The sequence below is a fragment of the Oratosquilla oratoria genome, chromosome 20 (genome assembly GCF_046742065.1).
Source record: "Oratosquilla oratoria isolate Oo_2021 chromosome 20, ASM4674206v1, whole genome shotgun sequence".
NCBI classification, from domain to species: domain Eukaryota; kingdom Metazoa; phylum Arthropoda; class Malacostraca; order Stomatopoda; family Squillidae; genus Oratosquilla; species Oratosquilla oratoria.
Genome location: NC_134796.1, coordinates 22,294,052 through 22,311,618, shown reverse-complemented (window position 1 = coordinate 22,311,618; position 17,567 = coordinate 22,294,052). Strand labels below are relative to the sequence as shown.

At 37.3% G+C, this 17,567-nt stretch overlaps 1 protein-coding gene across 15 annotated transcripts in view; it reads right to left on the bottom strand.

Annotated features, from left to right (window-relative positions):
* The window catches only part of LOC143036396 (E3 SUMO-protein ligase RanBP2-like), a 381,916-nt gene that overhangs the window by 182,965 nt on the left and 181,384 nt on the right, over positions 1 to 17,567 (bottom strand). For 14 of the 15 annotated variants that reach the window (XR_012967350.1, XM_076203706.1, XM_076203712.1 and 11 more), the window contains one exon: positions 16,329 to 16,457. The exons of the other annotated variant lie outside the window; for it this stretch is intronic. Coding sequence is in view for 13 of the 14 variants with exons in the window: in XM_076203706.1 (XP_076059821.1) it covers positions 16,329 to 16,457 (129 nt within the window). In the remaining variant the exon portion in view is untranslated. The remainder of the gene's footprint in view (positions 1 to 16,328; positions 16,458 to 17,567) is intronic. 15 annotated transcript variants of the gene reach the window in all.

The window sequence follows — 17,567 nt, the reverse complement described above, 5'->3', positions numbered from 1 at the left end:
GAGGGATTGCTGGGGAAATGGAAGGAAATGAGGAAGTAGAGGACTTGGCCCAAGCAGACCGCTGAAAAGTAAACAAACGACCACAAGCCCAACTGGAAGACGACGAAATGTCTAATAAGAATGTAAAGATTAGAAGTATAGATAGGAACAATACAGTAGAAAGTGATGAGAATATTTTCAAGGGATTTAAAGAGGGTGGGGGGGACACAAACCCCCCCCGACTGACAAGACTAGAGGAGAAGGTTGATAAGGTGATCGAGGACTTGGAGAGTAGGTTAGGTCATATGAACACCATTTTACAAAGGTTTGAAAGATTGGAAGAACTAGAAAAGGCAAATAAAAACTTAACTGATGAAATAGAAGACCTAAAAAGACAGTTAAGAGATGTAAAGGTGGAGAATGAGGAATTGAAGAAGAATAGTAAAGAAAACAGAGAGGCAATAGCTAAAGAAGCTAAGAATTGGAAAGCAACCCAAGAAGGAAATAAGGTTTCATTCACTGACATAGTCAAACAGCAATTGAAAGAACATACTGAAGACTCAGTTATTAAAGTGATGAGACAAAAGGAGAATATAGTAAGGGATTTAGCAGAAAAGAAGAAATGTATAATTATATTAGGAATGGAAGAGAAACACAACCCAGATAGAACCACAAGAATCAAAGAAGAAAATGAAAAAGTAAGCCAATTACTAGAATCAGTTCAGGAAGATGAACCAGAAATTATGAAACAAATCGAAGAGAAATTTAGACTCGGAAAGTATAGCACAGACAAGACCAGACCAATTAAGATTAAATTCAAGTCACAAACAACGGCAGAGAATATCTTATCCAAAACAGGGAAACTAGCAACAAGTGAACAATATAAAAAGATATGGATAAAAAGGGAAATGAATAAAGAGGAAAGAGAGGAAGAAAAGCAGAAAAGACTGGAAGCTAAGGCAAAAAACGAGAACAGAATGGAGTCAGAGAAAGAGAGATTCTATTGGAGAGTAGTGAATATGAAACTAAGGAAGTTCGACATACAAAAGAAAAACATAAGGGAAACAGAGAACACAATGGAAGTGGCAGAAAACTAAGAGTGTCTTACACAAATATAGATGGATTAATAACAGGATTGAATGAGCTGAATGATTATTTGAAGGAAAAAGAACTGGACATAATGGGAATTGTAGAAACAAAATTAAAAGGCCCACTACCACCCAACAGTGTAGGACATGATGCATACAATTATTGGATTAGAAACAGAGAGAAAAAGGAAGGGGGTGGAGTTATGTTCCTGACTAAGAAGGATATAAACGTGAAAGGTGTCATATATGGAAAGAATACAGTAGAGATGATTATGATAGAAGTGGAAGACAGAGATAAGAAGAGCAGAAAATTTGTGATAAATTATGTGCCTCCAAAAACAGCCTCATGGGAGGAGAGTGAACATAAAAGTATGTTAGAGGACACAAAGATAACATTAAAAAAAATAATGGAAGAGGGAGGAAGAATAGTTATGATGGGCGACTTTAATTGCAAAGAAATCTGCTGGGAAGAAATGACAGTAAAGGGTGGAGACGACTCATGGGGAAACGCTCTACTTGAGATGATTATTGACCACACAATGACACAATGGATACAGGAGAACACTAGGTATAGAAATGAAGAAGAACCATCGAGACTAGACTTATTAATTACATCTGAACCTAGAATAGTGGACAAAATTGAATATAAAACACCAATAGGTAAAAGTGACCACATATTGATTGAACTGGAACTTAATGAAGAAAAATATATCAAAAGAAATGAACAATATAGAAAAGGAAGAATGATGTATGAAAAAACAAACTTTGATCAAATAAGAGAATTCTTTCAACAAGAAAACTGGGAAGAAATATACAAAGAAGAAACATCAGTGGAAGAGAAATGGAATATTTTGACAAAAATTTACAAAAAAGGAGTGGAAAAGTATGTCCCAAGACAAAAACAAGAAAAAGAATATGTAAAATGCTGGTACAACAAAAGCTGTAGGGAGTTAAAAGACAAAAGAGACAAAGCCTGGACCAGATGGAAAAAAGACAGACCTGAAAAATGGAAAATATATACTGGTTATAGAAATGAATATGTACAAACGTGCAGAGAGGAAAAGACAAAATATGAAAAAGACGTCATAGAAAAATGTAAAGATCAACCAAAACTATTCTACAGATTTGTAAACAATAAACTGAAAAACAAACAGGACTTGGAGAAATTAAGACAGGAGGGAGTTGAATACACTGAGGAAATGGAAATGGTGGAAATTATGAACAAACATTTTAAATCAGTGTTTACAAGGGAGAACATACAACCTGAAGAAAACAAATGGAAAGAGAAAGTCCCCCCTATAGAAGAAATAGAAGTATCAAAGAATGAAATATTGATACACTTGAGTAATCTTGATGTCAGAAAATCGCATGGACCAGATGAAATAGCAAACTGGATTCTGAAAGAATGCAGGAATGAACTGGCAGACAAAATTCATAGCATAATAAGCAGTTCCTTGAAAGAAGGAAAAGTTCCAGAAGATTGGAAAAAAGCAAACATAGTACCTATATATAAAGGAGGAAATAAAGAACCTACCAACTATAGACCAGTCTCTCTAACAAGTACAATAGCAAAAATTTGTGAAAGAATTATCAAAAGTAGATGGGTAAAATACTTGGAAAAAAACAACGTACTAAATCCAAGGCAATTTGGATTCAGACAAGGACGATCATGCGTCACCAATTTAATATGTTTCTATTCAAGGCTAATAGATATAATACAAGAAAGAGATGGATGGGCTGATTGTGCATTTCTAGACCTAAAAAAAGCTTTTGACAAAGTACCACATAAGAAGTTGCTAAAGAAACTAGAATCTGAAGGAGGAATACAAGGTAAATTACTAAATTGGATGGAGGACTTTTTGCAAGAAAGAAAAATGAGAGTAGTGATAAGAAACCAGCACTCAAAATGGAATGAAGTAATAAGCGGTGTCCCGCAGGGAACAGTTCTGGCCACAATAATCTTTGCTATATATATTAATGATATGGATGAAGGAATTGAAAGCTATATGAGCTTCTTTGCAGACGATGCAAAACTACTGAAAAGAGTGAAAACTGAAGAAGATTGTGAATCACTACAGAGAGATCTAAATAAAGTACAGGAATGGAGTAGGAAGTGGGAGATGGAGTTCAATACAAAAAAGTGTAGTATAATGGAATTTGGAAAAAGCAAAAATAGAATAACAGGATCATATAATTTGGGAGAAGAAGGAATAAAAAAAGTAGAAAATGAGAAGGACCTGGGAGTCATTGTTATGAATAATATGTCACCTGAGAAACATATAAATAAGATTTTTGGAGAAACTTATAATTTAATAAGAACAATCAAAGTGGCATTTACATACCTGGATGAAGAAATGGTGAGGAAAATCCTAATCACCCTGATAAGACCAAGATTGGAATATGCAGCAACGATATGGTCACCAAGTACAAAAAAATGTATAAAAAAACTTGAAAGAATACAAAGAGCAATTACAAAACTGGCACCAACACTCTCAAAACTATCATATGAAGAGAGACTACAAAAACTTAAACTACAGACACTAGAGCAAAGAAGAGAGAGAGGAGATTTGATAGCTAATTATAGAATCATGAAAGGCATACAAATTACTGATAGAGAGAATCTGATAAAATGGGATGACAGAAATACAAGAGGACACGGGAAGAAAATAAAAAAAGACAGCTATAGAAGAGATTTGAAAAAGAACAGCTTTCCTCACAGAGTAATAGACAGTTGGAACAAGTTAGATGAGAAGGTGGTGTGTGCAAAAACAATACATGAATTTAAAAATTGTTTAGATAAAATGAGAAATGAAGACGGGACCCCACAAGCATAGCTCTCCTTCCCGTAAAATACAACTAGGTAAATACACTTCAACGAACGTACGGCTTGGAAGACGTTCTGAAGAAAATTGAAGATTGTGGACCCCAACGCAAAGAGAAGTGCCTATTGTATTTACAGAGTGGGGGGGGGAAATTGCTCGTGGGGTAGTGGGAAAGTAAGGAAAGAGGAGAAGGGGAGGGATTGCTGGGGAAATGGAAGGAAATGAGGAAGTAGAGGACTTGGCCCAAGCAGACCGCTGAAAAGAAAACAAACGACCGCAAGCCCAACTGGGAGACAGCGAAATGTCTAATAAGAATGTAAAGATTAGAAGTATAGATAGGAGCAATACAGTAGAAAGTGATGAGAATATTTTCAAGGGATTTAAAGAGGGTGGGGGGGACACAAACCCCCCCCGACTGACAAGACTAGAGGAGAAGGTTGATAAGGTGATCGAGGACTTGGAGTGTAGGTTAGGTCATATGAACACCATTTTACAAAGGGTTGAAAGATTGGAAGAACTAGAAAAGGCGAATAAAAACTTAACTGATGAAATAGAAGACCTAAAAAGACAGTTAAGAGATGTAAAGGTGGAGAATGAGGAATTGAAGAAGAATAGTAAAGAAAACAGAGAGGCAATAGCTAAAGAAGCTAAGAATTGGAAAGCAACCCAAGAAGGAAATAAGGTTTCATTCACTGACATAGTCAAACAGCAATTGAAAGAACATACTGAAGACTCAGTTATTAAAGTGATGAGACAGGAGAATATAGTAAGAGATTTAGCAGACAAGAAGAAATGTATAATTATATTAGGAATGGAAGAGAAACACAACCCAGATAGAACCACAAGAATCAAAGAGGAAAATGAAAAAGTAAGCCAATTACTAGAATCAGTTCAGGAAGATGAACCAGAAATTATGAAACAAATCAAAGAGAAATTTAGACTCGGAAAGTATAGCACAGATAATTCCAGACCAATTAAGATTAAATTCAAGTCACAAACAACGGCAGAGAATATCTTATCCAAAACAGGGAAACTAGCAACAAGTGAACAATATAAAAAGGTATGGATAAAAAGGGAAATGAATAAAGAGGAAAGAGAGGAAGAAAAAATGAAAAGACTTGAAGCTAAGGCAAAAAACGAGAACAGAACGGAGTCAGAGAAAGAGAGATTCTATTGGAGAGTAGTGAATATGAAACTAAGGAAGTTCGACCTTTCAAAAGAAAAACATAAGGGAAACAGAGAACACAATGGAAGTGGCAGAAAACTAAGAGTGTCTTACACAAATATAGATGGATTAATAACAGGATTGAATGAGCTGAATGATTATTTGAAGGAAAAAGAACTGGACATAATGGGAATTGTAGAAACAAAATTAAAAGGTCCACTACCACCCAACAGTGTAGGACATGATGCATATAATTATTGGATTAGAAACAGAGTGAAAATGGAAGGGGGTGGAGTTATGTTCCTGACTAAGAAGGATATAAACGTGAAGTGTGTCACATATGGAAAGAATACAGTTGAGATGATAATGATGGAAGTAGAAGACAGAGATAAGAAGAGCAGAAAGTTTGTGATAAATTATGTGCCCCCGAAAACAGCCTCATGGGAAGAGAGTGAACATAAAAGTATGTTAGAGGACACAAAGATAACATTAAACAAGATAATGGAAGAGGGAGGAAGAATAGTTATGATGGGCGACTTTAATTGCAAAGAAATCTGCTGGGAAGAAATGACAGTAAAGGGTGGAGACGGCTCATGAGGAAACGCTCTACTTGAGATGATTACTGACCATACAATGACACAATGGATTCAGGAGAACACTAGGTATAGAAATGAAGAAAAGCCATCGAGACTAGACCTAATAATTACATCTGAACCTAGAATAGTGGACAAAATTGAATATAAAACACCAATAAGTAAAAGTGACCACATATTGATTGAACTGGAACTTAATGAAGAAAAATATATCAAAAGAAATGAACAATATAGAAAAGGAAGAATGATGTATGAAAAAACAAACTTTCATCAAATAAGAGAATTCTTTCAAAAGGAAAACTGGGAAGAAATATACAAAGAGGAAACAACAGAAGAGAAATGGAATATTTTGACAAAAATTTACAAAAAAAAGGAGTGGAAAACTATGTCCCAAGACAAAAACAAGAAAAAGAATATGTAAAATGCTGGTACAACAAAAGTTGTAGGGAGTTAAAAGACAAAAGAGACAAAGCCTGGACCAGATGGAAAAAAGACACAGGACCTGAAAAATGGAAAATATATACTTGTTATAGAAATGAATATGTACAAACGTGCAGAGAGGAAAAGAGAAAATATGAAAAAGATATCATAGAAAAGTGTAAAGATCAACCAAAACTATTCTACAGATTTGTAAACAATAAACTGAAAAACAAACAAGACTTGGAGAAATTAAGACAGGAGGGAGTTGAATACACTGAGGAAATGGAAATGGCGGATATTATGAACAAACATTTTAAATCAGTGTTTACAAGGGAGAACATACAACCTGAAGAGAACAAATGGAAAGAGAAAGTCCCCCCTATGGAAGAAATAGAAGTAGCAAAGAATGAAATATTAACACACTTGAGTAATCTTGATGTCAGAAAATCGCATGGACCAGATGAAATAGCAAACTGGATACTGAAAGAATGCAGGAATGAACTGGCAGACAAAATACATAGCATACTAAATAGTTCCTTGAAAGAAGGAAAAGTTCCAGAAGATTGGAAAAAAGCAAATATAGTACCTATATATAAAGGAGGAAATAAAGAAGAACCTACAAACTATAGACCAGTCTCTCTAACAAGTACAATAGCAAAAATTTGTGAAAGAATTATCAAAAGTAGATGGGTAAAATATTTAGAAAAAAACAAAGTGTTAAATCCAAGGCAATTTGGATTCAGACAAGGACGATCATGCGTCACCAATTTAATATGTTTCTATTCAAGGCTAATAGATATAATACAAGAAAGAGATGGATGGGTGGACTGTGCATTTTTAGATCTAAAGAAAGCTTTTGACAAAGTACCACATAAGAAGTTGCTTAACAAATTAGAAACTGAAGGAGGAATACAGGGCAAACTACTAAATTGGATGGAGGACTTTTTGCAAAAAAGAAAAATGAGAGTAGTGATAAGAAACCAGCACTCAAAATGGGGTGAAGTAATAAGCGGTGTTCCGCAGGGAACAGTTCTGGCCACAATAATCTTTGCTATATATATTAATGATATGGATGAAGGAATTGAAAGCTATATGAGCTTCTTTGCAGATGATGCAAAACTACTGAAAAGAGTGAAAACTAAAGAAGATTGTGAATCACTACAGAGAGATCTAAATAAAGTACAAGAATGGAGTAGGAAGTGGGAGATGGAGTTCAATACAAAAAAGTGTAGTATAATGGAATTTGGAAAAAGCAAAAACAGAATAACAGGATCATATAATTTGGGAGAAGAAGGAATAAAAAAGTAGAAAATGAGAAGGACCTGGGAGTCATTGTTATGAATAATATGTCACCTGAGAAACATATAAATAAGATTTTTGAAGAAACTTATAACCTAATAAGAACAATCAAAGTTGCATTTACATACCTAGATGAAGAAATGGTGAAGAAAATCCTAATCACTCTGATAAGACCAAGATTGGAATATGCAGCAACGATATGGTCACCAAGTACAAAAAAATGTATAAGAAACTTGAAAGAATACAAAGAGCAATTACAAAATTGGCACCAACACTCTCAAAACTATCATATGAAGAGAGACTACAAAAACTTGAACTACAGACACTAGAGCAAAGAAGAGAGGAGATTTGATAGCTATTTACAGAATCATGAAAGGCATGGAAATTACTGATAGAGAGAATCTGATAAAATGGGATGACAGAAATACAAGAGGACACGGAAATAAAATAAAAAAAGACAGCTATAGAAGAGATTTGAAAAAGAACAGCTTTCCTCACAGAGTAATAGACAGTTGGAACAAGTTAGATGAGAAAGTGGTGTGTGCAAAAACAATACATGACTTTAAAAATAGTTTAGATAAAATGAGATATGAAGACGGGACCCCACGAGCATAGCTCCCCTTCCCGTAAAATACAACTAGGTAAATACACACTGTCGTCGGATGGACGGCGAGGATTGACGTTCTGAAAAAGTGAAATATTCGTGGATCTCAATGCAGAGGAAATACCTATTGTATTTACAGGCTGTTCAACTTATATATGGATGGGGTGGTGCGAGAGGTGAATGCTAGGGTAGTGGGTCAGGGATTGGAGGTGGTTAAAGAAAATGGAGAAAAGTGGGAGGTGAGCCAGTTGTTGTTTGCAGACGACACTGCGCTTGTGGCAGGGTCAGAGGAGGGATTGAGGAAGCTGGTGGCAGAGTTTGGGAGAGTATGTGATAGAAGAAAGCTAAAGATAAATGTGGGTAAAAGTAAGGTGATGAGATGTACAAGGGGTGGAAGTGGCAGTAGACTGGAAGTGAACATTAAGGAAGAGCGACTGGAGGAAGTGGATAGTTTTAGATACTTGGGTGCGAGTGTAGCAGGAAAAGGTGGAGTGAAGGTGGAGGTAGAATGTAGATTGAGAGAAGCGAGTAAATGCCTTGGTGGATTAAAGAGTGTAATGAGGAATAGACATTTAGGAAGGGATGCTAAGAGGAGACTGTATGAAGGAGTGATTGTGCCAACAGCACTGTATGGGGCAGAAACGTGGAGCATAAGAGAAGAAGAGAGAAGGAGTTTGAATGTGTTTGAGATGAGGTGTCTGAGAAGTATGGTGGGGGTTACTAGGCTGGATAGAGTGAGAAATGAGGAGGTGAGGAGGAGAACAGGGGTGAAAAAGGATTTGGGAGATGGGGTTGATGAAAGAATATTAGGATGGTTTGGACACATGGAAAGAATGAGTGAAGAAAGACTAGTAAAAGAGGTATGGAAGGCAGATGTGGAGGGAGTGAACATGAGGGGACATCCTAGGATGAGGTGGATGGATGGGGTGAAGGGGGCTTTGGGGAAGAGGGGAATGTCTGTTGAGGAAGGAAGGGAGAGGACGGAAGACAGAGGTGAGTGGAGAATGGTTTTATATGGATGATGTTGTGATTGCATGAGGAGGAATGGGCGGGGGGGGTGGGGGGTGGGGTAGTATGTGTGAGTAAATTTTGACGCAGCCCGAAGGGATTTCTCCCCGTCCTCTCCTTATAGGCAAGGGGGGACGGAGAGGGGGGGTCGCCGATTAAATGAAGCGGCCTTGCTGTGGATGTGCTGTGTCTTGCGACGCTTCTGACCCAGAGCGGTGGGCAGGGTGCAGGGATGACCCGTCATCCAGGAGGTGCTCAGATGAGAGGGAGGGTGGGAGGGGTGTGGAGTGTATTTAGGGATGAAATGGGTGGGAGTGTTTTTATGCCTTTCCCTTTTTGGCTACCTCCCTTGGAAGGGGGAAAAAGCCTTGGTATATGTATGTATGTATTTACAGGGAAGGGGATTGCTTGTGGTGTAGTGGGAAAGTGAGGAAAAAGGAGAAGGGGAGGGATTACTGAGGGAAATGGAAGGAAATGAGGAAGGGGAGGACTTGGTCCAGGAGGCCAGGCATCTTGTAAACAAAGGACCGAGGGGTTTGGTGATGGGACTAACAAAAATGTAAAGATTAGAAACATAGATAAGAGCAGCACAATAGAAGGTGAGGATAATAGTTTCCAGGGATTTAATGAGGGGGGGGGGGATACCAACCTCCCCTGACTGGCAAGACTAGAAGAAAAACTTAAACAAATGACCGAACATTGGGAGATTAGGTTCGGTAGTATAGCAAAGATTGCGCAAAGTGTTGAAAGATTGGAAGAACTAGAGAAGGCAACCAAAAACTTAACTAATGAAATAGAAGAATTAAAAAGACAGTTAAAAGAAGTAAAAGACGAGAATGAAGAATTAAAGAGGAATAATAAAGATAACAAAGAGGCCATACCAAAAGAAGGACAGGGTTGGAAAAAAATCCAGGAAAACAGTAAAGTTGCATTTACTGACATAATTAAACAGCAATTGAAAGAACAAACTGAAGACTCAGTTATTAAAGTGTGAGACAGAAGGAGAATATAGTAAGAGACTTAGCAGATAAAAAGAAATGTATAATTATATCAGGAATGGAAGAGAAACATAACCCAGATAGAATCACAAGAATCAAGGAGGAAAAGGAAAAAGTAAGAAATTTACTACAATTAGTTCAGGAAGATGAACCTGAAATCATGAAACAAATTGAAGAGAAGTTTAGACTCGGAAAGTATAGTACAGATAATTCCAGACCAATTAAGATTAAATTCAGGTCACAAACGACGGCAGAGAATATCTTATCAAAAACAGGGAAACTAGCAGCAAGTGAACAATATAAAAAGGTATGGATAAAAAGGGAAATGAATAAAGAGGAAAGAGAGGAGGAAAAAATGAAAAGACATGAAGCTAAGGAAAAAAATGAGAGCAGAACAGAGTCAGAAAAAGAGAGATTCTATTGGAGAGTAGTGAATATGAAAGTAAGGAAATTCGACATACTAGAGAAAAACAAAAGGGAAACAGAGAATACAATGGAAGTGGCAGAAAACTAAGAGTGTCTTACACAAATATAGATGGATTAATAACAGGATTGAATGAGCTGAATGATTATTTGAAGGAAAAAGAACAAGACATAATGGGAATTGTAGAAACAAAATTAAAAGGTCCACTACCACCCAACAGTGAAGGACATGATGCATATAATTATTGGATTAGAAACAGAGAGACAAAGCAAGGGGGTGAAGTTATGTTCCTGACTAAGAAGGATATAAAAGTGAGGTGTGTCACATATGGAAAGAATACAGTAGAGATGATTATGATTGAAGTGGAAGACAGAGATAAGAGCAGAAAGTTTGTGATAAATTATGTGCCTCAAAAACAGCCTTGTGGGAAGAGAGTGAACATAAAAGTATGTTAGAGGACACAAAGATAACATTAAATAAGATAATGGAAGATGGAGGAAGAATAGTTATGATGGGCAACTTTAATTGCAAAGAAGTCTGCTGGGAAGAGATGACCGTAAAGGGTGGAGAAGACTCATGGGGAAATGTTCTACTCGAGATGATTATTGACCATACAATGACACAGTGGATACAGAAGAACACTAGGTATAGAAATGAAGAACCATCAAGACTAGACCTAATAATCACATCTGAACCTAGAATAGTAGAAAAGATTGAATATAAAACACAAATAAGTAAAAGTGACCACATATTGATTAAACTGGAACTAAATGAGGAAAAATACATAAAAAGAAATGAACAATATAGAAAAGGAAGAATGATGTATGAAAAAACAAACTTTCATCAAATAAGAGAATTCTTTCAAAAAGAAAACTGGGAAGGAATATACAAAGAAGAAACAACAGTGGAAGAGAAATGGAATATTTTGACAAAAATCTACAAAATAAGGCATGGAAAAGTATGTCCCAAGACAAAAACGAGAAAAAGAATATGTAAAGTGCTGGTACAACAAAAGCTGTAGGGAGTTAAAAGACAAAAGAGACAAAGCTTGGACCAAATGGAAGACAAAAGACCTGAAAAATGGAAAATATATACTTGTTACAGAAATGAATATGTACAAACGTGCAGAGAGGAAAAGAGAAAATATGAAAAAGATGTCATGGAAAAATGTAAAGATCAACCAAATCTATTTTACAGATTTGTAAACAACAAACTGAAAAATAAACAAGATTTGGAGAAATTAAGACAAGGAGTTGAATACACAGAGGAAATTGGAATGGTGGAAATTATGAACAAGCATTTTAAATCAGTGTTTACAAGGGAGAACATACAACCTGAAGAGATCGAATGGAAAGAGAAAGTCCCCCATATGAAAGAAATAGAAGTAACAAAGAATGAAACATTGAAACACTTGAGTAATCTTGATGTCAGAAAATCGCATGGACCAGATGAAATAGCAAGCTGGATTTTGAAAGAATGCAAAAATGAACTGGCAGACAAAATACATAGCATAATAAACAGTTTCTTGAAAGAAGGAAAAGTTCCAGAAGATTAGAAAAAAAGCAAATATAGTACCTATATATAAAGGGGGAAATAAAGAAGAACCTACCAACTATAGACCAGTCTCACTAACAAGTACAATAGCAAAAATTTGTGAAAGAATTGTCAAAAATAGATGGGTAAAATATTTAGAAAACAAAACAATATGCTAAATCCAAGGCAATTTGGATTCACACAAGGACGATCATGTGTCACAAATTTAATATGTTTCTATTCAAGGCTAATAGATATAATACAAGAAAGAGATGGATGGGCTGATTGTGCATTTCTAGACCTAAAAAAGCTTCTGACAAAGTACCACATAAGAAGTTGCTTAAGAAATTAGAATATGAAGGAGGAATACAGGGCAAACTGCTTAAATGGATGGAAGACTTCTTGCAAGAAAGAAAAATGAGAGTAGTGATAAGAGACCAACATTCAAAATGGGATGAAGTAATAAGTGGTGTTCCACAAGGAACAGTTCTGGCCACAATAATCTTTGCTATATATATTAATGATATGGATGAAGGAATTGAAAGTTATATGAGCTTCTTTGCAGATGATGCAAAACTATTGAAAAAAGTGAACAAGGAAGAAGATTGTGAGTCACTACAGAGTGATCTAAATAAAGTACGGGAATGGAGTAGGAAGTGGGAGATGGAGTTCAACACCAAAAAGTGTAATATAATGGAATTTGGAAAAAGTAAAAACAGAATAACAGGATCATATAAATTGGGAGAAGGAATAAAAAAGTAGAAAATGAGAAGGACCTGGGAGTCATTGTTATGAATAATATGTCACCTGAGAAACATATAAATAAGATTTTTGGAGAAACTTATAATTTAATAAGAACAATCAAAGTGGCATTTACATACCTGGATGAAGAAATGGTGAAGAAAATCCTAATCACTCTGATAAGACCAAGACTGGAATATGCAGCAACGATATGGTCACCAAGTACAAAAAAATGTATAAAAAAACTTGAAAGAATACAAAGAGCAATTACAAAATTGGCACCAACACTCTCAAAACTATCATATGAAGAGAGACTACAAAAACTTGAACTACAGACACTAGAGCAAAGAAGAGAGAGAGGAGATTTGATAGCTATTTACAGAATCATGAAAGGCATACAAATTATTGATAGAGAGAATCTGATAAAATGGGATGATAGAAATACAAGAGGACACGGAAAGAAAATCAAGAAAGACAGCTATGGAAGAGATGTGAAAAAGAACAGCTTTCCTCACAGAGTAATAGACAGTTGGAACAAGTTAGATGAGAAAGTGGTGTGTGCAAAAACAATACATGAATTTAAAAATAGTTTAGATAAAATGAGATATGAAGACGGGACACCATGAGCATAGCTCCCCTTCCCGTAAAATACAACTAGGTAAATTCACACCACCAACCTCTTCCTTCACGTGACCAAACCGTGAAGTACCCCTGATTCCTAAGAACACCTTTTACCTATACACAATATATTATGTAATCTAGATTAATAACCATAATATATAAATGAGCAGATATAACTAAACATTCTAACCATTTAAAATAAAATAGTATCCAAAACTTGTATCACTATAATAAATGTAATAATATTAAAAACTGTAAACCATTCATTATGCTGATGCAGAATTTTGCAGATGTATCCCACCGACAGAGAGAGAGGGTCTGTCAGTCCTGAGGTGGAAAGCAGACAAAGAAGGTCTGCCATTTTCAGTTATTAGACTTTTAGAAAGGTCTTGTGATTTTGATTTACACACTAAACAGGCTAGAACATTACCAGTACATCGAGTTGCGTCAAATTATCATTCACTCATACTCTCCATCACCCTGCCATCCCCCCCACCCACACCCTTTCATGCATGATAGCATCATCCATACACAACCATTCTCCACTTACCCTTATCTTCTGTCTTCTTTCCTTAACAGACATTTCCCAATGTCCCCTTTACCTCACCCATCCATCTCATCCTCGGTTGGCCCCTAATGTTCACTCCTTCCACATCTTTTACAAAGCTTTCTTCACATTATCTAAAAACCATACATATATGAAGGGCTTTTTCTCCCTCACAAAGGAGGTAGTCAAAGTCAAAAAGCATCATTGTACTCCCATTCACCACCCATCCCTCCCCTCCATCTTAAATCCTCCTGGATGATGGGTCAGCCTTACATCTTGCCCATTGCCCTGGGTCAGAATCAACACAGCAACACATCACATTCACAGCAAGGCCACTTCATTTAGCTGGTAACCCTCCCTCTACCTCACCATCCCCTCATGCAGAAACATTAAAGATGGGGAGAAATCCTTATGGGCTGCATCAAAATATTCACACATAACCATCCCCTAAACCCCTCCTATGGGAGGGGAAGGAATTGTGCCATACTGTTTTCCATGAGAATTATAAAAGTGGGACAGAGTGATGGGACTAGGTATCTTGCTCTCTAAAATTATCCTCCAAGAAGTATAGATTTCCAACCAAAACCCAAGATTTGGGTCATTCATTGTGCGTATGTTCACCTCAATCACAATATAACTTGGAGCTACTGTATTTTGACTCGTAACAAATTGTACTCAGATCTATTCTATCTATATAATAAAGGCCTCTTCCCTTTTATTAGGGAGGTAACCAGTCAAGGCACCCACTCCCATTCACCACCCATTTATTTTGCTCTCATTTTAGTTCCTTGTGGATGAGAGGTTGTCCATGTCTCCTGCCCATTGCCTGGTTTAAAGGTAATTGAACAAGACAGAACACTTAAACACCAGGGCCAATCCATTTACACAGTGACCTACCCTCAATGTCCTCTCATGTGAAAAATAGAGAAGACAGAAATCCCTTCAGGCTGCATCAAAAAATAATTTGTACACAACCATTCCCAACTATCCCCAGCCTTTTCCATTCCCATCTCAACAGACATCTGAATTATTAGTTCTGAGAATCTATACTATGTCTACCAATGCCCTTTTACCTGTTGTGAGGAAGGTGGCCCTATCAAGGCAAGCATCATCCTTTTGCAGGAAACACTAAAAAAGTGTCTATAATCTAAAATAGATTGACAAGTATGAAAATCTAAGCTGTGTTACAGTCTGTAAGTGGTCTAAAACCCTATTACTATTACTCACATCACAACTTCTTTTTTCAGTATATAAAAAAAATTACAAACACACATTTATATATATATATATACATACTTGCATGTACTAAAGGCTTTTCCCCTTCTGAAAAGGGGGGGGGGGGCATAACAATCACTCCTACCCATTCCATCCTAAACATACTCCACTGCCCTCCACCCTCTTATCTTGGCACCTCCTGGATGACGGGTCATCCCTGCGTCTTGCCCACTGCCCTGGGTCAGAAGCAGCACTGCAAGGCACAGTACATCTACAGCAAGGCCACTTCATTAAATCAGTGACACCCCCCCTCATACAGAAAAGGAGAAGACAGGGAGAAATCCCTTTGGGCAGCTTCAATTTTTTTCATGCACATACTCCCTCACCCCCCACTCCCTCATGCATCACAGCATCATCCATACACAATCATTCTCCATTCACCCCTATCTTCTGTCCTCTCCTGTCCTTCTTCAACAGACATTTCCCTCTTTCCCAATGCCCCATTTACCCCATCCATCCATCTCATCCTTGGTCGCCCCCTCATTTTCACTCCTTCCACACCTCTTTTACAAGTCTGTCTTCACTCATTCTTTCCATGTGTCGAAACCATTCTACTACTCTTTCATCAACCTGATCTCCGAACTCCCTTTCCACCTCCATTCTCCTCCTCACCTTATTTCTTACTCTATCCAACCTAATAACTCTTATACTTCGCAGCCACCTTATCTCAAACACATTCAAAATCCTCCTCTCTTATGTTCCATGTTTCAACCCTGTACAGTGCTGTTGGCACAATCACTCCTTTGTACTATCTCCTCTTAGCATCCATTCCCAAATGTCTATTTCTCATTACACTTTTTAATCCCCCAAGACATTTACTACACTTCTCTCAATTTAGATTCTACCTCCACCTCCATTCCTTCCTTTCCTGCCACAATCGCACCCAAGTATCTAAAACTATCCACTTCCTCCACTCTCTCTCTCCCTCAATACTCATTTCCAGTCTGCTGCCACTTTCTCCCCTTGTACATTTCATCACCTTACTTTTACCCACATCTTCAACTTCCTTCTTTTGCAAACCTTCCCACACTGCAATTCCTCCTCTTATCCTGCTACAAGCACATTGTCATCAACAAACAACAACTGGCTTATATCCCACTTTTCTCCATTTTTTTTTAACCATCTCCATTCCCTGACCCACTACCCTTGCATTTAACTCAAATAAAATAAAAATTCCATCAATTTCTTTTTCAGTGTATTAAAAACCTAACCTGATCTCTTCTCATTAAAACACGAACTGTTTTTTTTTTGTTGTATAGGAGCTTAATCCTTCCTGTACCTTGCTCCTTCCATTCGTTTTCTACAAAATGGAACAATTTGGACCGATCCTTGAACAACCCCTGAAAAATAAAGTAAAATGATTATCATGATTCAATGAAAATTAAATTATACTGCCTTAACATAAACAAGTGGGGGAGTCCTTTCACTTGACCAGAGAGGGGGAGAGGGAGAGAGATACATGTACTTGTTGTACCTTATGGGATGGGGAGCTATGCTAATGGTGTTCTGTCTCTGTATCTCACCCTATCTAATTTGTTCTTAAATTCTTGTATTGTTTTTGCACACACTATCGTTTTATCTGGTATACTCCATACCTCCACCACTCTGTGATTTGCCCTCCCATGTCCTCACCCACCACCAAATCCAATGATGGGAAACCAATATACTCCACCTCCTTAACCACTTCGGTAAGATGAAGCCTAATTAGGCCTCAGGAGGTGTGAGTGGCTACACGAGGATGCCAGCATTGGCGTCTTGATTATATTTTCTTTGTAATTGTACATGAGTTACCCCTGGATTCTGTGAACTGGTTTGATCCCCTTTACTGTATTTATTATTACTCAGAGTAAAAGAGAATGAGTAACAAGTAATACAGCAGTGACTTTATATTCTACAATGCAAGTAGTGTGATGCAAATTACATATAGCAACCAATGCTGTGTGCGAGAATTTCAGTTGTACTGAAATGGTTAATACTAGGGGATGACAGCCATGGACAGTAAGGTGTTGGCCCAAGCATTAGTTGCTTGACTCAGGGCATGCCTGACCTATAAATTCAAGCCAATCAGCCAAGTTGATTTGTCAAATGGGCCAAGAGGGGCTATCCTTTCTGGCCTCAAGAGGACCAAAGAGGCATGTTGCTAGTCCCACAGTGGCATCTCAGAACAACCATGGCACTACAACTTCATTCTGCCTTGGACCAAGACTCCTGTCTCTAGGCCCTGCAGATTAGCCCCATATGGCAAACACAAGGATTAGTGACCCATAATGGGATTGGATGGTCAATAACCCAGTTGGAATCAGCAGAAAGAGGGAATCCTTATTCTTAAGGTCGGGGGATAGAATACTGCCCCCAAGTATTCTCACTTGAATCGTAAGAGGAGAGAAAAATGGGACGATGATTAGGACAAGGCATCCTTCTCCCTGTAGGCCCACAGGAGACATTCCTAA